This window comes from Leptonychotes weddellii, chromosome 9 (genome assembly GCF_054177405.1).
Source record: "Leptonychotes weddellii isolate Sample4059 chromosome 9, ASM5417740v2, whole genome shotgun sequence".
NCBI classification, from domain to species: Eukaryota; Metazoa; Chordata; class Mammalia; order Carnivora; family Phocidae; genus Leptonychotes; species Leptonychotes weddellii.
In genome coordinates, this window is record NC_138377.1 from 91,850,255 (window position 1) to 91,872,267 (window position 22,013).

Genomic DNA, 22,013 nt, shown 5'->3' on the forward strand with positions numbered 1-22,013 from the left:
CTGCGCCTTCATTGCCTTCGGGCCTGCGCTGGCCCTCTACATCTTCACCATCGCCACCGAGCCGTTGCGCGTCATCTTCCTCATCATCGGGTGAGGCGGTTGCTCCGGGAAACCCGGACCCGGGGCTCTCCTCCCCCGCCGGAGGTACCGGCGACCCCCGGCGTCCCCGCCAAACGGCTCGACCTTGTTGGGCTTTGGAGGGGAGAAGGGTTGGGAGGGGGAGAGCCGAGATCCCGCTTTCCTGGTATTCCTCGTCCTCCGAGGGTCGGCGGGAAAAGAAAAAGAGCCCCGGGACCCCACAGGGCGGGCTTTGGGGAAGGAGCTCACACTGTGGGTCTCAGAAAACCCTGATGCATGGCTCCTGAGTTTTTGCCGAGGGTCCGTGGGTGGGCTCTATGAGTTGTGAAGCCATTAAAATTGTATGAAAAAATTGTGGGTAAGTTCAAATATTCATCTCTTATTTTAGTGGAGGGGGTCCCTCATTTCCCTCAGATTCTCACAGGCATCTGTAATCAATCCCAAAGGGGTTAAGAGCACATTAGCCCCGGAGTTTAGGTGCTTTAAAACATACCCATGCCCGACCCCTACCCCAGATCAGCCAAATTGTACTATCTAGGGGGTGGGATTCGGGCTACGGGTTTTTTTTTAAGCTCCCCAGGTGATTCAGGTGTACAGCTAAAGGGTGGAAACCCGTGAAAACACCGAAACACCTGTCAGTGCATCTCTTTGCAGGAGCTTGGTAAATACTGAACTCTTGCGGCGAATGTGGTCATAATCCCGATTTTCAGTTGTCTGGCAGCTCTTCCGGGGCTCCCTACGTCCCCCTCCACCTTTGAGTCTCACTTAGTACCGGGAGAAACAGCCACGGTAGGCCAGTGTTAACCACCTTTTCTGAGCTGCTTCACCTCTCACAACTGTATTGAAAGTGCCGCGTCAGATGTGTGTCATTTTAAAAACAGTAGAGATTTGGGCAAAAGGTTTGTAAAGCTTGTTATAATCATTAAAATCCACAGGTATGTTGTACAAGCCAGGCCTGGAAAGCTGACTTAGATTTCAACAGGTTTTCAACCTCTGAATTTTATACCAGTTACTCTGTTAATAGAGATGTAGACCTTTTTGGGGGGGGGGGGGAAGACACATATTTATGTATCAGTGGGCATGGGCAAAGCATTAATTAGGAAGAGTAGCAAATAACCAGGTTTCTAGCTAGATAGTCCTTAGCAGATAGTCTCCAGGTGTACTTTAGAAACAGCAGGGCCACTGAAAAAAAATAATTGTTAGGAAAAAATCTCACATTCCTCTTGGACTGCATGTTCATCTCACCAGGGAAAATGAACCATTGATTAAGAACAAGTGATCCAGGGCATCACTTTATGAGGACTTTTTCCCCCCTCTTATTAAAAAGTCAGGAAATCCTGTTCCTTCTCAAGTAGAGTTTTTTCACTTTTAAATCATTATTAATCCTGTTCACTTATACCTTTTTCCCCCTCTAATTTTCAGAGCTTTTTTCTGGTTGGTGTCTCTGCTGTTTTCCTCCCTTTTTTGGTTCATGGCAAGAACCATTACTGACAACAAAGATGGACCAATACAGAAATATCTGCTGATCTTGGGAGCGTTAGTCTCAGTCCTTATCCAAGAAATGTTTCGGTTTATGTATTATAAACTTTTAAAGTAAGTTAAAATTTGCTTTACCTTTTTTTCATTTATATTTGAATTATGATTTAGTAGTTTGAAACACTAATATAGTGTGGTAGTGAGGGCCTGTGCCTTCCTACAGAGTTGAAAGTCAAGTGATTGTACATTCCCAGCCTGAAAATATTGAGTATTTTTTTTTAAGATTTATTTATTTTAGAGAGTGCGTGCGCATGGGGGGTAGGGCAGAGGGAGAGCGCAAGAGGGAGAATCTCAAGCAGACTCCCTGCCAAGAGTGGAGCCCACTCAACTTGGGGCTTGATCCCACAACCCTGAAACATGACTGGAGCCGAAATCAAGAGTCGGCCACTCAACCGACTGAACCACCCAGGTGCCCTGCAAATATTGAGTATTAACTTGTGGACATTTCTTCCTTCACTCATTCAAAAAATATTTCTTGAGAATTTATTCAGTGCCGGGCACTGTCCTAGGCACTTGGGGATATATGATGATTAAAAGACAGTCTCTGTCTTCATGGAGGTTATAGTGGAAAGAGACAACACTGAATGAACAAGAAAATACTTGTATGCTAGAAGATAATAAGTGCCCTGCAGGAAAATAAGCTAGAGAAATAGTCATTGAAACAACAACAAAAACTGTTCCAGCTTAGAATTGATGTGTGCTTCTCTTTGCCACCACTGAAAATAAATCATTCTTATGGAGATTATACCTATCATTATTTTGACTGTATTAGGGGATAACAGGGGTTTATTTTGTGATATTTCATGTGATTTCATATCTATAATAGAAAAATATATTTAAAAAGCCATAGTTATGAGTTCCCTTTTTAGGCCAGGAAGTAGGTCATCTGTAGGATCCATGAGGACGTCACATGAAACCACTGATTTGAAACACAGCTTGAACTTGGAACCATATTTTCTTTCAGGCAGTCATGAGGTTGGCTTTGATTATGTAGTAAGGCTTATAAAGTGATAAGTGTGCTCTTTTTATTTCTGAAAATGAGATAATTAAGGCATTCCACAAATTTCATGTATGTAATCAAGACAGAACCTCAACAACATCTTTTGTAATAGGCTTCTGATCATTTGTTCTTGCCAATATGCCAGGGCTTCTATATTTTTTACTTGTTGCTTTTAAAGATTTTACATATTTATTTATTTATTTAAAGTGTCGGGGGTGGGGAAGGGCAGAGGGAGAGAGAATCTTAAGCAGGTTCCATGCTCAATGTGGAGCTTGATGCGGAACTCCATCTCACAACCTTGAGATCATGACCTGAGCTGAAATGAAGAATCAGAGGCTTAACCGACTGAGCTACCAGGTGCCCCTACGTGTTGCTTTTTTCTTTTTTTAAAGATTCATTTATTTATTTTAGAGAGGGGGGTTAGAGGAGGGAGAGGGAGAATCTCAAGCAGACTCCACACTGAGTGGAGATCTCATGGGGCTCTATCTCATGACCCTGAGATCATGACCTGAGCCAAAACCAAGAGTTGGACGCTCAACCAACTGAGCCACCCAGGCGCCCCCTTACTTGTTGCTTTTAATAACAGATATTGAAATTTAATAATGAAGAAATTTTAATTACAAAGAGCAAACCAGGAAGCCATTGCTTAGAAGCAAAAGTCTTAGAAAAGGTTTAAAAATGAAATTTCCATTAGTTTTTGGAAATATTAAAGAGCAACAACCAAATACCAACAATTACATTTAAGTTTCCACAAGAATACAATCCTTAACAGATGGACCATCTATTCAGCTGTGGTTGAATGTTTCTGGTATGTAGCAGTTACTTTCATTCCAAAATTTAATTTTAACTGTAGAATATATTCAGGTAATCAAAATCTCCCTCTTTCTAACCCCTGCCCCACATAGCCAAATGAAATCCCTGTTACATGGTTGTCATCTTGTCTCTTTCAAGGCTACACATACCTCATTTCTTCACCTGGCCCTCAGAAGACATAGATGTGGCTTCTAAACCTTTTCCATGTCTTTTATGTCGGTAGACACCCCTTTTTGTTAGTGCCTGGAGCTTATCTGTGCTTAGGACCCAGCACAGTACGCTGCTGTGGTCGAAGTAGTACAGACATCAGTGGCCTCTTGCACCCTTGCTTGGGCACTGTACTCTTAACTCAGTCTCAGGTTGCACTGGTTTTTTCCTGTCAGCAACATCATTGGCTCATGTTGGTTTTGCATTTTCACGTATGTTGGTCCTACTTTTGAAGTAGACCCAATTTTGAATAGATCTTCACAGTTTAGGGACATGGGTTTAATAACCCCTTAGGATATTAGGTTCTAAAATCCAGCTTACCTTGAGCGACTAAATCCGCTGTTCTTTACCACCTTGTTTCGTCCTGGATTCTACCTGGAATGCAACCTTTTATTGGCACTGTCCTACAGTTCTAAAGGACTACAAGCGGAACATAGGTTGCCATTTGTACGGGAAAGGAATTACAGGTCAGTCAAGGCTTTCATGCCACCAAGTTCAGAGAAGCCTCTTTGGCCTTCTAGGGAAACCATGATATTTCCTCTGAAAGGGCCTTTGGAAATTAGCAAAGAGATAACAGGACAAACCTGTATTAACAGGTGCCTTTATGCTGCCATTGCAAAATGCATCTCCACCAGGCCTTTGGATTATTGTCCGGTATTTTTCTAGCAAGTTTTGGACATGTTGGCTGTCATGTAGTTATATGTTAAAACAAGTTTGAGAATTATTATGGTACTTTATTCACGACTAACGTATAAATATGTTTAACTTGCTCTCATATGCTGTACTACATTCAAATATAGGAACTTTGTTTAATTACTATTTTAACTATCTCCACTTCCAAAGTAGGTTTTCAAATTTAAAGTACTGCCTCAATCACCTTTTTGCTATCTGAATTTGGTGCCAAGATTAAAACGTGGAAGGTTTGTACCAGTTTTTTACATATATGAAACTGAATCAAAATATTTATCACTGCAGTCTAATATAGATTTATTTCATGGGTCAGGCCTCGGGAAGTGCTTCATCTTGAAGAATGAGTAAATGAATTGTAACTTTCAGCCTAGCAAAGAGCTGTACTGTGAGAAACTGGCATGTGGCCACAAGTGATAGTCCTTCCTATAGTAATTTCGTTAAAAATCCAAATTATGGTTGCAAACATTGCCTAAAACATACATTAAACATTTTTTAACTTGAAGCTTTTGTAAGTTAATCCAGTTTTGTCTTATAATGCTGATAGCATAAATATTTCCTAATTTTAAAACATCTTCCATTTATAGAAAAAAACATAATCATTACTACAATTTTTTTGGGGGGGTACCAAATTACTTTATTTGAAGAATGGTACAAATGAAAGAAGTTAAGTAGATGTTTTGGTACAACTTATAGGAAAGGTAAAGGTAGGGCGCCTGGGTGGCTCAGTTGGTTAAGCGACTGCCTTCAGCTCAGGTTGTGATCCTGGAGTCCCGGGATCAAGTCCCACATCGGGCTCCCTGCTCGGCAGGGAGTCTGCTTCTCCCTCTGACCCTCCCCCCTCTCATGCTCTATCTCATTCTCTCTCTCAAATAAATAAATAAAATCTTTAAAAAAAAAAAAGAAAAGAAAAGGTAAAGGTAACCCCAATATGCATGCACTGCCTAGGTGACCAGGGAAGTCACCCTTGTGGCTATGGGAAGACAGCCTAAGGCTTAGCTCTCACTATCACTGTTTCCCAAGGTGTGCTACTACAATTGTTTTTTAAGATTTTATTTATTTATTAGAGAGAGAGAGAGTATGGGGGGGGGCGGGGAAGGGCCAAGGAGGAGGGAGAAGAAGAAGCAGACTCCCCACTGACCAAGGAGCCCAAGGCCGGTCTCCACCCCAGGACCCTGAGGGCACAACCTGAGCCAAAGGCAGACGCTTAACCAACTGAGCCACCCAGGTGCCCCACAAAGTTTATATTTTAAAAATTGGACTTTTTTGGGCACCTGGGTGGCTCAGTTTGTTGGGCGACTGCCTTCAGCTCGGGTCATGATCCCGGAGTGCCGGGATCGAGTCCCATGTCGGGCTCCCAGCTCGGCAGGGAATCTGCTTCTCCCTCTGACTGTACCCCCTCTTGTGCTCTCTCTCTCTCTCTCTCAAATAAGTAAATAAAATAAAATCTAAAAAAGAAATTGGACTTTTTCTTTTTTGTTCTTGGAAATAGTAATAAATGTAAACAGAGAATTTTCCGCTTCAGTAAAATGGTCAAGTTAAAAACACTGTACCTTGGGCGCCTGGGTGGCTCAGTCGTTAAGCGTCTGCCTTTGGCTCAGGTCATGATCCCAGGGTCTTGGGATCGAGCCCCGCGTCGGGCTCCCTGCTCTGCGGGAGGCCTGCTTCTCCCTCTCCCACTCCCCCTGCGTGTGTTCCCTCTCTCGCTGTCTCTCTCTCTCAAATAAATAAAATCTTTAAAAAAAAAAAAACACTGTACCTTACATCATTGATCATATGTTCTATATCCATCAGGAACATGGAAACTAATGGTGTTTTCTACTTTTTCATTTCCTAATGTTAGCATTGAGAACGGTTAATGCCAGACCTTTCCTCTCACAGACTTGCAACATGGAATGAGGAAGTTTATTAAACTTTTGAATTTATATATTTAATACATTTGTGATAGCAATACCTTGCTGTACCAGATAGCAAAAAATCTTTTATTCATTATTGAGCAGTTTATATAAAACAAATCCTCCAAAATTTGATTCTGTTGTACCATTATGTCTACTTGTTGGTAGAGATTATTACTATCATATATATATGTCTCTAAGCTTTAATTAGCCTTTAACAACATTCCTGTGACAGGTTATTTTATTTAGGAAAATCGAACATCTTAGTTGGTTACTGCTCCAGAGAAAGATGATATAGCCACTTAGGGGCACCTGGGTGGCTCAGTTGGTTAAGCGACTGCCTTCGGCTCAGGTCGTGATCCTGGAGTCCCGGGATCGGGTCCCGCATTGGGCTCCCTGCTCGGCAGGGAGTCTGCTTCTCCCTCTGACCCTCCTCCCTCTCATGCTCTCTGTCTCTCATTCTCTCTCTCTCAAAAAAAAAAAAAAAAAAAAGAAAGATGATATAGCCACTTAAGTTTTGATTAATGTCCTTGCTACTAAATAATGCTTCTAAATGGAGAGCCCGGAAATGGCAAATTGTTTCTTTAGAGTCTAGAAAAGCAAAAGGCCCTTTTCATTATGCTTATTACTATTTTGGTTGAATTCTGCATTGCCTTAATTTAAAGTAATCAATGATATTTATATTTATGTAATGAATAGGCCAGCTATATTGAATATGCATACCTTGAAATTTAACACAATGCCCAGAATGTAAGTATGTTCTGGTTAATTTAATTTTCTACTCTTAGAGTTAACCTAACTCATTTTGTTTCAGCATTTAGTGAAAAATCAATCTAAAATGTTTGGTTTCTTTATTGCTTTAACAAATATACCTTCTCATAAATATAATGTAATTACCCTTTGAGTCCGGATCATTGTTGCAGAGTTTCTAGCCAACAAATGTTAGTAATAGTGACAGTAATAAAACTGACAGCCACACCTTACATTCTTACCTAACACATCTGCATGGGAGCAGGGACTCATGATAAGTATGTGAATTGTTCCCAACAGAAGCACAGATATGATCACTCTGAAGATCATTTCTTATTGAGCAGTATTCTAATATTTCATTTAGGTATTCATTTATCTCCTTTTCTGAGGGTAGCATTTTATTCTTCTCTGATTAATTCTCCCCTGAAGCCTGATTGGGATATGAAACAAATATGTAGAATATTTTATCATCTGAAGATCATATGATTAAGTTACCCATATGAGAGCTCAGACCATGGGCATTCTAGGATTTAAGAGTAAGGAGAGATTAGCGATTACCAGTCATTGGTAGAGGTGAATTCTTTGAGAAACTGCTGACTAAATGAGACTTTGGAGGATGAGTATAATTTAGGTTCTGCGAAGTGGAAGGTAAAAGGGAGGGTAGCAAACTAGCTATAACCCAGGCGGGAGATACTACAAAGTGCTAACAAACGAGGATTGAAGATCTAGTACTTTGGGGAGAGGGAAAAATTCAGAGTGACGGAGGCCATAGGATATTGAATTAAAATTTTTTTTAAAGATTTTATTTATTTATTTGACAGAGAGAGACATAGCAAGAGAGAGAACACAAGCAGGGGGAGTGGGAGAGGGAGAAGCAGGCTTCCCGCCAAGCAGGGAGCCGGATATGGGGCTTGATCCCAGGACCCCAGGATCATGACCTGAGCCGAAGGCAGATGCTTAACAACTGAGCCACCCAGGCGCCCCTTGAATTAAATATTTACTGAGCTCAGAAAGTAGTCAGAACCATTGCTTTTTTTCTTACTAATTTAATCCCTGATGGCTTGTTTACTTATATTTTTTCTTATTTTTTCTCTTCTATGTGAAAAGTCAGATAAAAGGCAAAGTTGGTTGGAAATTTTGGTTGATTTTAATTGAAAATTTGCTGGGTTTTGTATAAGTGGATTTTATTTTATTTTGTTTACTATTAGGTTTTACTTTTATTCCAGTTATCATACAAGATAATATTAGTTTCATTTCTACAATACAGTGATTCAACACTTCCATACATCACCGGTGCTCATCACAAGTGTACTCCTTAATCCCCATCACCTATTTAGCCCATCCCCCCACCTACCTCCCCTGGGGTTACCATTTGTTTGTTCTCTATAGTTAAGAGTGTTTAAATGGATTTTAGATTCAAGGTATAACCTGATTAGAAGCCTCAATAAGTATCTAGATTTTGAAATACCTTGTGTTTTTTCCTGATATACTGCTTTTTCTTTTAAAAAATTGTGTGGTTTTATTTTAGAAAAGCCAGTGAGGGTTTGAAGAGTATAAATCCAGATGAGACAGCACCTTCTATGCGATTGCTGGCCTATGGTAAGTTGGAACTGCATAGTGTCATTAAGAAAAAGCCAGACTTGACATAAAGGCCATTTTTATTTTTTGTATCTTTGTAGGTTTTTTTTTTTAGAAAAAAGATTTACCCATTTGAGAGAGAGTGCTTGCACCCATGCTGTGGGGGGCGGGGGGAGCAGAGGGAGAGGAAGAGGAGGAGAGAGAGAATCTCCAGCAGACTCCCCACTGAGCTCGATCCCATGACCATGAGATGACCTGAGCTGAAATCAAGAGTCATAGACTTAACAGACTGAGCCACTAGGCACCCCATCTTTGTAGATTTTAATTTTTTTTTTTTTTTTTTTAAGATTTTATTTATTTGCGAGAGAGAGAATGAGAGACAGAGAGCATGAGAGGGAGGAGGGTCAGAGGGAGAAGCAGACTCCCTGCTGAGCAGGGAGCCTGATGTGGGACTCGATTCCGGGACTCCAGGATCATGACCTGAGCCGAAGGCAGTCGCTTAACCAACTGAGCCATCCAGGCGCCCCTGTAGATTTTAAATAGTATTTTATTATTGCCTTGGCCTTTTGGTGTACATTGTTTATTTTTCTAGCTTTCCAGGACCATTATATAAAGGGAAGTAATTATAGGTGACCTGTATGTCCATTAAATAATTGCCAGGTTTGAAAGTTGGGCTTTTAATATGCATATACTCTAGTTAACAGTTTTTTAGTGATGTTACTGTTATCTTCTCTGGGTGGTTACCATGACTTTGGCTGTGGTAGGAGGACTTTTCATATTAATACAGTTAATACCTCTGCAGGGTTTTCTTTCAGAATTATGTTTTAAAGATTGGATCTAGATCCCTAAGTTGAGTCACCCTAGTTTGACCCAGGGATTACTTTCTACTATAGGCAGTCATCCCTCAAGCTCGGTTCCAGTTTTAAGCCCTCATACTTAATTCTACAGACTTTTATCATAAATCAAAGTCAGAACTTCAGCATTGTGTCCTCTGTCTTGCCTATTGTTTCTGTGCCTTTCTAGATCTTTTTCTTTTTTCATTTCTCTGCTACATTCCACTGTTCATTTCCCTTCCTTTTACACCCTTCTCTGTTTATCATTTAGCCAAGCACTCACCTTTCCTGAGCCAGCCTTCCACTGCTTCTCCAACAGCATGCATACCGTTTCCCCTTTAAAATAGTATTCTCTAGTCCTTGGAAACTTGATTTGAAGAGAAATCATAGCCTGAAAAGGGTCTAACGTGTTTCTCCCTCTTTAGTTTCTGGCTTAGGCTTTGGAATCATGAGTGGAGTATTTGCCTTTGTAAATACCCTTTCCGACTCCTTGGGACCAGGCACAGTGGGCATTCATGGAGATTCTCCCCAGTTCTTCCTAAATTCAGGTATGTGCCTACTAGTTATGAATGTTCAGTCTTCTGGTCTAAATAATCATCCTTATTGGAGTTCTCTGGCTTAGGAATTCAAAATTTAAATTTATATGATACCTTCTAAAGGCAAAATACTGTTAGATATCAGAAGTAAAGGATGTAGGAAAATAAAAATTTTGGTTAGAGTATTTTAGAATTTTGGGGTGGAATTTAGCATATATAAAATTTATTTTTATTTTACTATACTAATGTTGATGTGTAGTTGATGTATTATAAGTGAATTTTTATAGGCTATATGCTTTTTTATTTTTATTGGTTTGCATTTATCTTCAGTATAAGCCTTAGTCTTTAATTAGTCATCTTGGTCCCTTTTTGGGATAAGCAGTATAATTGAAATTTGAAATTGAGAGGAGGGAAAATGCTTCTTCTTTAATGTAAACTAATATTATGCATCTAAAATGTACATTTAAACATATCTGTATCATTTAAGGAACAACAACCCCTTCTTCCCTTTTTCTTAAGAACTAGAACATTAACAGAGTACTTAGAGTCCCTTGTTTCTCATTGTTTTTTCCCCACAGGTAACTATTGCCCTGATTTTGTGTTATTAATTCCCTAGGTTAACCAGGTTTGAAAGCCAAGTTTTTAACATATACATGTTTTGTTTTGAAGGTAAAACATGAAACTTTTACCTTCATGTATGTATCTGAAAAAATTAAGTTTTCCTGCTTTTGAAACATTTAAAAATAAATCATGCTATATTCTTTGAAAAAAGAAATTGAGAGGAAAAAATGATAATAGATGAGTTGGCCTTTTTATCCAAAGATGCAGTAGAAAAGGACCAGCTCATTTCAAACTACTTTTTCATCCACCAGGTGAAAAATTGTCATCATGATGCAGTGATCATGCATTTGAGAGTTGTAATGTACATAATTAACATAAAATTTCTCTTAAATTTTCAAGAGGAATCTTTTAAAAATGGTTTTAAGAAAATTCCACTGTATTTTTTATCTCTACAAATTATATTATTAAATTAAGTGACCCCCCCATGCATATATCCTATTAATTAAATATTACTTATTTAACATCTATACTAAAGGAATTTCTGTCCTCAAAGAGCTTACCCTCTAACAGAGAAAATAAAACTAAACAAAAGTGAATAACTATTTTAATACAGTTTAAGATAATAATAGAACCAGATATAGGAATGTATGCCCAGATTTTAAAAACTGCTGCAGTAGTTCACAGTCATCCTGCCTGTTATAGTGATCCCTAAACCCTATGGATTCTTGTTCCTCATTTTAGTGGAGGCCTTGGTATCTCTTGTCTAGATTACTTCCATCAACCCCCAACTGGTTAATCTTTCCTCAACCCACTTTCATGTGAATCTGGCCTGTATGTATGCAGCCACCAAATGATCTTCCCTGTACAAAAAAGTATAATGACTTTCCAAGATCTATCCTTTCTAAGGAATAAGTCAAGGCCTATTACATCAGGCTACAAGTTCAAGGGTTGGATTTATTTAGTGGTGCCTCCAGCAAAGCAGATTTTCTTCATTTTAAGCATTCCACAATTAGAATATTTCTGACAGTTTTTTGATGAATTATAATAATGAGTGTTAGGTTTTTAGAACAAATGTAATGTTAATAGCTAACATCTGTTAGAGCCCAATATAAATTAACAAAACATAATCAGGAGGGGGTATTACTGCTACAGTTTTCTATATTTTCTGAAAGTGGTCTATTATACTGTTACATAAGCAATTTTCGTTTGGTTCGAGTAGCATTCTCCTAGTGGAATTTATTTTTCTGCTAGCTTCTTTCACTAGATGGTGCTAATTCCCTTTCATTAAGACTAACTTAAAATGATTCTTTTGGAAGAAAGTGAAAGAAAGATGTGCTGGCAGTTTGGGGGTTGTATTTGCAATTTCTATAAATTCAAGGGAAAATTCAATATTCAAAAGAAAATAAAATAGTTTAATGTCTTTAGCAGTTAGGATGCCTGACCATGCTATGAATATATACCTATAGAGTAAAAGAACAGTATTTTATCGTATGCAAGAGTTTATTTATTATAGCATCATTGTTTGGAGCATAAACTTTGAATTGTACATTTAAGAAATTACTTTTCATTGCATTTTAAAATAGTAACCCCAAATTTATATATATTTGTGTTTGTTGTATGTATTATTTATAACTGCTGTTGTTACCACTTATTTAGGCATGAGCTCATTTTTAATTTGTCAGTTAAATCTGTAAGTTTATATGTTTAGCATATTTCATTACAAATGCCTAACTAGTAATCAGAATAAATAAGGCCTATGGGATCACTAATTAGTGTATTTATGTTAGTATTAGAGATGCACTGTATGATACCTGTGTGTACATAGGTTTTCATGTTACAGGTAGGCATAGTTTATAAATAATATGTATGTATAAGTTAATTATTTTTTACTTGTAGTTGTGTAGTATTAACTTTTCTTAGAATCATTACCATTTCGGGGCGCCTGGGTGGCTCAGTCGTTAAGTGTCTGCCTTCGGCTCAGGTCATGATCCCAGCGTCATGGGATCGAGCCCCGCATCGGGCTCCCTGCTCAGCGGGAAGCCTGCTTCTCCCTTTCCCACTCCCCCTGCTTGTGTTCCCTCTCTCACGGTCTCTCTGTCAGATAAATAAATAAAATCTTTAAAAAAAAAAAAAAAAGAATCATTACCATTTCTTAGTAATGCAATATAAAGGCAAAAGTATGGAAATTGGAGTCCTAAGTTCAAGTCTTATTCTGGCTCATTAATTTAGTATTTTGGGCAAGTCCATTTGATTGTTTAATCACTCATTCCACACATGAGTATTAAGTATTTTTATTAAATAGAAGTTATACCAAGCTGTGACAATACAGTTTAGTTAATGCCTATACCTTTCACTCATAGTGGGAAATAAAGACAAACAGCTGATTATAATAAAGTGTGACAAATGCTATGATGAGGAAGAACCACGAGCACACAAAAGTCAAGCTCTAACTCACACTCCTGCACTTGTAATTAACGATTCAACTATGTAGTTATTTACGTCTCTCCAGCCAGATGCTAAGCCTTTTAAGTGCAAGGACTGTGTCTGTTTTATTCACCCCAGCACTTTGTGGAGTCCTTTATTGCTAGATGGATTCAAATATTGATTGAAAAAATGAAAGCTAGGCACAGCTTATGGAGGAAGTGCTATTTGACTAGAAACTGAAAGGACGAGTAATAGCTAGCAGGCAAAAGAAGGAGGTTGTCGGGGAGGAATGTTCCCAGTGGAGGGAAGAGGTGTCTTCCCTGCTGGCCTAGAGGTAAGAAAGACATTTTTCATTGGGCAAAGGAAGTACTGGACTTCTGTCTAACTCTCAATTTCCTCATCTTTCAGGAAGAACAAAAATAATACCTAGCTCAGAGTTGTAATGAATTAAATGAAGTTAATTTAGAAAGTATATATTTAAGTGATCTAATACACTTTAAAATGGCCTAAAGATAGAAAATTTGGTTCTTGAAATTAAAAAACAGAATTTAGAGGATAATTTCTTTATGTGGAATTTGGGTTTATCACTCTGAATTGCCTCCCTTACGCTTTAGAAGAAAAATGTCTTTAGTACTCAGTCAGAAGGGAAGGTAATACTTTATTTTTAAAACTTCTCCAAATCAGGGGCACTAGGGTGGCTCAATCAGTTGACTTTCTGACTCTTGATTTGAGCTCAGGTCATGATCTCAGGGTCATGAGATCAAGCCCCACATCGTCGTTGGGCTCCATGCTCAGCAGGGAGTCTGCTTGAGATTCTCTCCCTCTTTCTGCCCCTTCCCTGCTCATGCCTGTGATGTGCTTGCATGCACACGTTCTCTCTCTCTCTCAAATCTTTAAGAAAAACCAAAACTTCCCCACATAATTTCATTTATATTTTCTTGGCAGTGCTCCTGTTAGGTAAGGTTTTAAACTTTTTAGCCACTTACTGGGAGAAATCAATACAGGTCAGACCCCATGTGGAATATCATGTTCAGTTCTGAACATTGTGATTTAACAGGAATACTGAAGAACTAAAATTGGTACAGAAGAACAGTGTGAGTATGGTGAAAGACCTAGAAATGGTATCTTATGGGGGCTGATCGAAGGAAGAGGAATGTTAAACTTGAAGGAAAATAAAAATAAGAGGAATATAAGAGATTCCATTTTTGTCCCAATTTGTCATTCCCTTTTATAGAATTCCACACCCTTGCATGGCCTCATGGTGGTGGCCAGGATATACTTACCTGCCCCTGAGGTTGAACTCAGTTATGTGGCTTCTGTTGGTTAATTAGTGAATGTAAGGTAAGTCAGAAGCTAAAATACCACTTGCATGGGCGCCTGGGTCGCTCAGTCGGTTGAGCGACTGCCTTCAGCTCAGGTCATGATCTCAGGGTCCTGGGATCGAGCCCCGCATCGGGCTCCCTGCTCAGCGGGAAGCCTGCTTCTCCCTCTCCCACTCCCCCTGCTTGTGTTCCCTCTCTCGCTGTGTCTCTCTCTGTCAAATAAATAAATAAAATCTTTTTAAAAATAAATAAATAAAGTAAAATAAAATACCACTTGCATGGTTGGGCCTGCGCTTTTGGACTCTGGTCATACTCCATGAGAATATGTCCCACATAATTAATGCCCACTTGACCTCGACCCCAGAATGAACATGTATAGGGCAGACCTGTGTGCAACAGCAGTAAGGAGTCAAACCCAGCTGTACCAGCAGCCTACAGCGGTGCTGCCCGGCTGAGCCCAGCCTTAATCAGCCAAAGCACAGTCAACCTTCGGACCAATGAGCAGGAGAATAAATCCTTGGTGTTGTAACCCAGTGAGTTTCTTTTTTCATACATTCATTTTTTTGCAACAATATTTTAAGTATCATCTTTGTAATATGTCAAGTTTGTTACATGTTTAGACTTTATTTTATTTTTAAAGATTTTATTTATTTGACAGAGAGACAGAGAGAGAGGGAACACAAGCAGGCTTCCCGCAGAGCAGGGAGCCCAATGTGGGACTCGATCCCAGGACCCTGGGATCATGACCTGAGCCAAAGGCAGACGCTTAACGACTGAGCCACCCAGGCACCCCACATGTTTAGACTTTTAAATGAAAGCTCATTGTAAGCAGGATTATCTTAAATAGCTACCTTAACAATTCCAAAGTGGTAGAAAATATGTAACATCTATTAGTGATACAAAGAAATTTTTTTAAATTAACATATAATGTATTACTTGTTTCAGGGGTACAGGTCTGTGATTCATCAGTCTTACAGAATTCACAGCGCTCAGCATAGTACATGCCCTCCCCAGTGTCCATCACCCAGCCACCTCATCCCACCCAGCCCCCTCCATTCCAGCAGCCCTCAGTTTGTTTCCTGAGATTAAGAGTCTCTTACGGTTTGAAAATTTTTAACAGTAGAGCTTAATCTGCAATTCTTACTCTTTTCTGAACGTATTAGAATCTTAATTTTTTGTAATGAATTATTGTAAGTAACTGCCACTGCTTATGACACAGGGATATTCCACATGCTGTAGTATGTCATCAGTGTTGTCATCAAATATATTTTTTCATTACGTGTTTTCATTATATCAGTAGTGTAATAGTCTTTCCTTCAAGCTGCTCAAGTAGCTGAGAATGGAAAATTATACTTTTGGATTGTCCTTTCACTAAATCTTGGCCTGTGAGAGACTAGCAGCCTGGGATTCGTTACCATGTGTGCAGAGCACAGGTAGCCGCCTTCATGCAGGGTGCAAACAGGTAGCTCGGGATTGCTTCACAGAGTTTGGCTGAAGGAATGACGCAGGCTGTGGCTCCTTCAGACACGTTCCAGGCCACTCTCTGAAACACTGCTGTCTCTTTGGTCACACAGCCGAGTGGCCAGCCCCTGCTGACCCCTGTGCAGCTCAGGCAGTCTGATGACTTCTGCTTCTCATTTCTCTTCAGGCCTTGTTTCTTCTTCATGTGGGAGTCAGTCCTTATTTTCTTCATCCACTGCTGCCTTTAACTTTTTGTGCTTTTTGCGTTTAGTTTCTTTTTCTTCCTAGAGAAACTTCCAGAGATATTTTTTTTTTTTTTAAGATTTTATTTATTTATTTGACAGAGAGAGACACAGCGAGAGAGGGAACACAAGCAGGGGGAATGGGAGAGGGAGAAGCAGGCTTCCCGCGGAGCAGGGAGCCCGATGCGGGGCTCAATCCCAGGACCCTGGGATCATGACCCGAGCCGAAGGCAGACGCTTAACGACTGAGCCACCCAGGCGCCCCCCAGAGATATTTTTTATAGCAATGATGAGCAGGATACTACTCTATATGGATGATTTGCGCTGGAAAAAAGTAACATTTTTGGAATATCATCTAGCATAGTATCTTCTTTCATTCAGTCCCATAGGAATATATATTTTATCCATTACATCTAATATTTACAGTTTGAAAGGGGGGACAAAAACCACCTTGTTTTCAATTTTATTGATCAGTTTGGCCTTCTTCAACTACCTAAGCTTGATCCTGTGAAGCTCCATGGCTCTGTTGGGAACATATCCTGTTGGGAGCATTTACATCTGTTTTGTGCCTACTTTTCATCAGCAAGGATGCTCTTCACTGCTGGGATCACTTGTACCAGTTCACTCCTCTAACTCTCCAGTTCTTCCAAAGAGAACTAGAGTGTTCACGTCAGGGCTGCTGCATTGCACAATTTCTGGGGGAATCATTCACATTGTAATATGTTTCATTGGTGTACTCTGAGGTTTTCCATTGCTATTCCTGGAGCATGTTTTAGCCAAATTTCCTGAAACCAGACTTTTTGTATTATATGTATAAATGTTTGGCAATCTTTATGGTTCTTTTTAAAGGAATTAACCTTGAGGTTTATTTTAAAGGATAGATCTATTTGATTTTATCAGCTTTTTCATTATGCTAAAGTTCTTCACCAAAAATTCAGTTGAATATTTTGATTTATAAAGATTTACTCAGATATTAACTTTGAATATTGAATATTTCAATCTTGAGATTGAAGTCCTGGTTTCAGATAGTAGGCTGCTTTTCCATCTCTAGGGGGATTTTTTCTTCTTAAATTCAGTGGAACAATGATTTGAAATACTGCTGACTTCTCATCAGAAATTCTAGAGGACAGAAGACAGTGGAGCAACATCTTTAAGTGATATATCTCTGAAGTCTTCCTCATTTCAGTTGATGCCCTTCCATCCTTCGTGTTGTGCAGGCCAAAAACCTTGAAGCAGTTACTGATTCTTCCCTTTTTCTTATAACTCACATCCAGTCCAACTGCAGATCTTATCTCCAACTTCCATTTAAATCTCCATCCAGGTTCTTTTGTGCTTGGTTTTGCTTTATATTGGCATCAGGAATAGACGGTTTGAGAGCTGGTTTGGAGCAAGCACTTAAAGGAAAGGTAAATCTGATGGTGCTGAAATTATTCCAGACCAGAAACAAACATGGGAGGGTCCTAGTTAATTTCATAAAGTCAACACAGCATTGATACAAAGCAGTAGAATCCTGAGAGCCCACACTCCCTGCACACTGCTAGAAGATGGGTTCCCCATTAGAGATTTATACCCCATGTTCCAGTGGGCCCTGCCTTAGACCAGCAATGCTCCCAATGGCAGCTATAGCCAATAACTTTTTTTTTTTTAAGATTTGGTTTTTTAAAAAGATTTTATTTATCTATTTGACACAGAGAGAGAGAAAGAGCACAAGCAGGGGGAGCAGCAGAGGGAGAGGGAGAACCAAACTCCTGAGCAAGGAGCCTGACATGGGGCTCAGTACCAGGACCCTGGGATCATGACCTGAGCCCAAGGCAGATGCCCAACTGACTGAGCCACCAGGCGCCCCAAAGATTTTATTTTTAAGTGATTTCTACACCCAATGTGGGGCTCAGACTCACAACTCCAAGATCAAGAGTCGCATGCTTCACTGACTGAGCCAGCCAGGTGCCCCAAACTATAGCGAATATAACTTTTGGCATGGTTTGTTAACACCATTTTTGTCACAATAGCTGAATAATACAGAGAGTTTCAATTTTTTTTTTTTTTTAAATGTGCCGCATGTCAGGGAAAAAAGAGTTGACTTGTGTTTATTCCTTCCCAAGAAGTTGAATGTTGCCAAACATTTATACAGGAAGAAAGCCTTCCTAGGATCAACAAGCAGCAGTTGGAGCCGGGTCTGTCAATGGCACTATTGATATTTGGGGTCAGATAATTCTTTGTTGGCAGGAGATGGAGCAGTGTCTTGTGTATTGTAGGGTGTTCCATGACAAGATGCCAGAAGTACCCCACCCCCAGCTGTGGTAATCAAAAATGTCTACAGATACTGACAAATGCTCTCTGGGGGCAAAATTGCCTCACTTGTGAATCACTGAGTTAGAAGGCAGATTTGGGTTCAGTTTGAGAAGGAACTTTCCCACAGTGACTACTTTAATGACGTAAGCTTCTAAACTGGATTTGAAGTGGATCCTGTGGGATTTACTTTTTCATTGCATAGGGATTGGATCAGAAAACATGTAATAGGCCTCCCAATGCTGACCCTCACACTGATGAACTAATCTGAAGAGAGAATTTCATCATTCTTTAACATATGCTAGGGAGACTTTAAACAAAATCATATTTTTGGCAGTCTGTTCAGCTTATGAACATACTTTAGAAGCATTTTCATAAATATGATAAATGCTATTTTATTTTTTTTAAGATTTTATTTATTTATTTGACAGAGACCGCGAGAGAGGGAACACAAGCAGGGGGAGTGGGAGAGGGAGAAGCGGGCTTCCCGCAGAGCAGGGAGCCCGATGCAGGGCTCGATCCCAGGACCCTGGGATCATGACCTGAGCCAAAGGCAGACGCTCAACGACTGAGCCACCCAGGTGCCCCGATAAATGCTATTTAAACACCAGTAGTCATTCAGATTGTTTTCAGAACACCTCCTTATAATCTGGCTGGTATTAGAGGACAGTACTACACCTTTCTTATTGCTATGTAGTATGAGATGGTTTTCAAGATGTCTTTTTTAAATCTTGGAGAATGTTATTTGGTTAGTAATATATATACTTCTATATTATAATAACAAGGTTACAAAATTGTCATGTTTTTTAAAGCAAAATTTTTAAGTTAAATCCCTATTATGGGAAAGGCATTTTCAAAAATATTTAGTTCTGTGGCTTGACTTCTACTTGGGCTAGGTCATTGGAGAGCTCTTAAGAATCCAGAGAGTCTGCAACCAAGAGGGTTGGAGGAGAGTTCCTCACTGCACAGAACCTTGACACCCCAGACTCTCTTCTTGGGAAAAGAAGCCAGAAGCTCATTAGTAATCACATCCTGTCTCTAGGCAGTTGAGGCTAACTCTTGGCTTTGCAAAGTCTTCCTCTGCCTGTTTCTGCTACCACCCAGCAGCAGCCCTTGGCTCTCTCTGGCATAGTTAGAGATTCTCTGAGGAAGCCAGATGATAGCAGTTTCTGTATTGGTAGGATCCAGTGTTAGAATCAGTTGCTATATTAGGCCATTGTCTTTGCAAGGACAGAAAAGTAATATTAGGAATAAGGGAGAGAGGGACAAGCCTGAAAATGAGGATGTTTATGATGTGTGTTAGAACATTTGGAATATATTCAAGGAGAAAAGAACCAAGTAGTAAATGTAGCCTCTTTTTTTTCCTAAAGACTTATTTATTGGTTTGAGAGAGAGCAGGAACAAGAGGGGCAGGAGGAGAGGGAGAGAGAGAGAGAATCCCAATGCTGAGTACAGAGCCCAATACGGGGCTCGATCCCAGGACTCTGAGATCGAAATCAAGAGTCAGATACTCAACCGACTGAGCCACCCAGGCCCCCCTAAATGTAGCCCCTTAAAGATAATCCTGAAACATTTTGCTTAGAAATAGGTTAAAACATTCTTTACCAAGAGAATTTGGCTTAAAAGATTTTTGGAAGTCCATTATCAAACTAGTAGCTACAATTTCACAAACATGTATAATACTTGTTAGAATTGTTCAGATTTCTTTCCTTCCTTCCCTCTTTCTTTCTTTCTTTTTTTCTTTCTTTCTTTCTTTCTTTCTTTCTTTCTTTCTTTCTCTCTCTCTCTCTCTCTCTCTCTCTCTCTCTTTTAGAGACAGAGTGCACAGGGTGAGAGGGGCAACGAGAGAATCTTAAGCAGGCTCTACGTGCGCAGAGACTGTCGCGGGACTCAATCCCACAGCCCTGAGATCATGACCTGAACTGAAGTCAAGTCAGATGTTTAACTGACTGAGCCACCCAGGTGCCCCAGAATTGTTCAGATTTCTGATTAATGTTCCAAAACACTAGAAATTAGGGAAGCTCCTTTTATTAATCTGGATTATAAATGAATTTTGATATTTTTATGATTAATTTGGAGAGGTTTTTTTCTACTTTTATGAATATTAGAACAAAGCAAATTTTAGAGAGATTTACTGAAGGACTTAGAATTTTATAGTTAGGAACATGAAATGAGAAAGTTTTAGTAATTAAAAGATAGTATCCTAGAGATACTGTTAGCAAATCTTCATTTCTAGTTGGAATTAATTCCATTTACTAGGAAAAAGTATCAAAATTGTATGTACCTCTAACTACATGTATGTGGCAGAATAGATATTCAGGTCTCAGTTTCTGTTGGACGTCTGACCAGTTGCAGAGGGAATAAACAATCCCAATATTCTAAATGGCACATTCTAATAGTAAAGACTTATGATGACATGGAAGCCAGCCAGAAATTAATGCCAGGTGAATAAATAAGCAGTCAAGTAACAATTTACAGTGTTTCAACAAATGTCTGAGAGCTCCCCTTTGGATACTGTGTTAATAAAACAGTACACTGAAAGGATGAGGCGAAGTTCCAGGAGATTGTGTTTTGTGCACCATGATAGCCTCAGTGCCCGGAAGAGTGCCTGCCCATAATGGACATCGAATAAGTACTTGTTGTATGGATTAAGGAAAGAGGGGAGGAAGAAAATAAATATAAAAGTAAATACAAGGTCAGAGAAGGAAATAATCTGTAAGAGTGAAGAAGAGTGCATTTTAAAACACAGCACACTACCCACATTTCTATTGCTTGCTGCTTTGCCTCACTTTCCCACCTGATGGTACAACTCACTAAAGGTCCTGCCATACTCATTTTTGAATCTGGAGACTGTAGCACATAGTAGTATCATTTATTGAAAAGCTGTGGTTTACAAAGCACTGTTCTTCCCTGCAACAGCCCTATGAGGTATTATTGTCCCCATTTTAGAAATAAAGGGAACAGAAGGTGAAGGAGGTTAGGTTAAATAGTTTGCCCAAAGCCATACCGTGGAGCTGGCATTCCATCTCAGGACTGTGTGACTCCTGAGCTCTTGTACAACATCTTCAGGCCAAACTATCCAGGTGCTCAGTAAATGTGTGCTGAGTGTTCTTAAAAAAAAATGAAGAGTAGGTGTCAAAGAATTCACATGAGATGGCATTAAGCTAGATCTTAAAGTAAGATTTGGATATGGTGAAATGGCAGGGGCGTGATGAGTATTCAGGCAAAAGGGACGATCAGTTAAAATAAGTAAAAACACAGAGACATAGAGTATAAGAGTTCTGGTTTTCTACCATTTAGGCTATATTTGAAGATTAGTAAAGGATAATAATTTGGGTCTTGGGTTGTAGAGGGCCTTGGATGGTAATCTGAGATATTTGGACTTTACTTTGGACACAGTATCAATCCATCAGAGATGTTTTTTAGCAGGAAAGTGCCTTATGTCATTTTAGTTTTAGTCTACCCTCATCCCAAAGTTATATATTTTAAAATCCCTCCTCTACTTTAAAGTATTTACCATCATTTACTGAAATGATGGCACACTGTCCCTAGACAGGACAACTTGCTTTCCTCCAACCACAGTAGTTATGTACTTTTAATATTGTTTTTGGATGTTTTTGACTTTGTATAAGTAATAGGCATTTTCCCACAATATGTTTTTTTCCCTACTTAGCATTATATTCTTGAGATCATTTATATTATAGATCATATAGTATACCATTGTGTGAATACACCACAAGTCTTCCATTCTGATAATGATGAAAATTTTTTGTTATTACAAACAAACAATGCTGATATAAA

At 39.4% G+C, this 22,013-nt stretch overlaps 1 protein-coding gene across 1 annotated transcript in view; it reads left to right on the plus strand.

Moving 5' to 3' along the window:
- Positions 1-6: 6 nt before the first annotated feature.
- APH1B (aph-1B gamma-secretase subunit) overlaps positions 7-22,013 on the plus strand; it is a 33,979-nt gene continuing 11,972 nt past the window's right edge. Inside the window, exons 1-4 of the mRNA XM_006736616.3 lie at positions 7-90; positions 1,501-1,671; positions 8,495-8,565; positions 9,803-9,925. Of these exons, the coding sequence (XP_006736679.2) occupies positions 1,550-1,671; positions 8,495-8,565; positions 9,803-9,925 (316 nt within the window). The 5' untranslated portion in view covers positions 7-90; positions 1,501-1,549. The remainder of the gene's footprint in view (positions 91-1,500; positions 1,672-8,494; positions 8,566-9,802; positions 9,926-22,013) is intronic.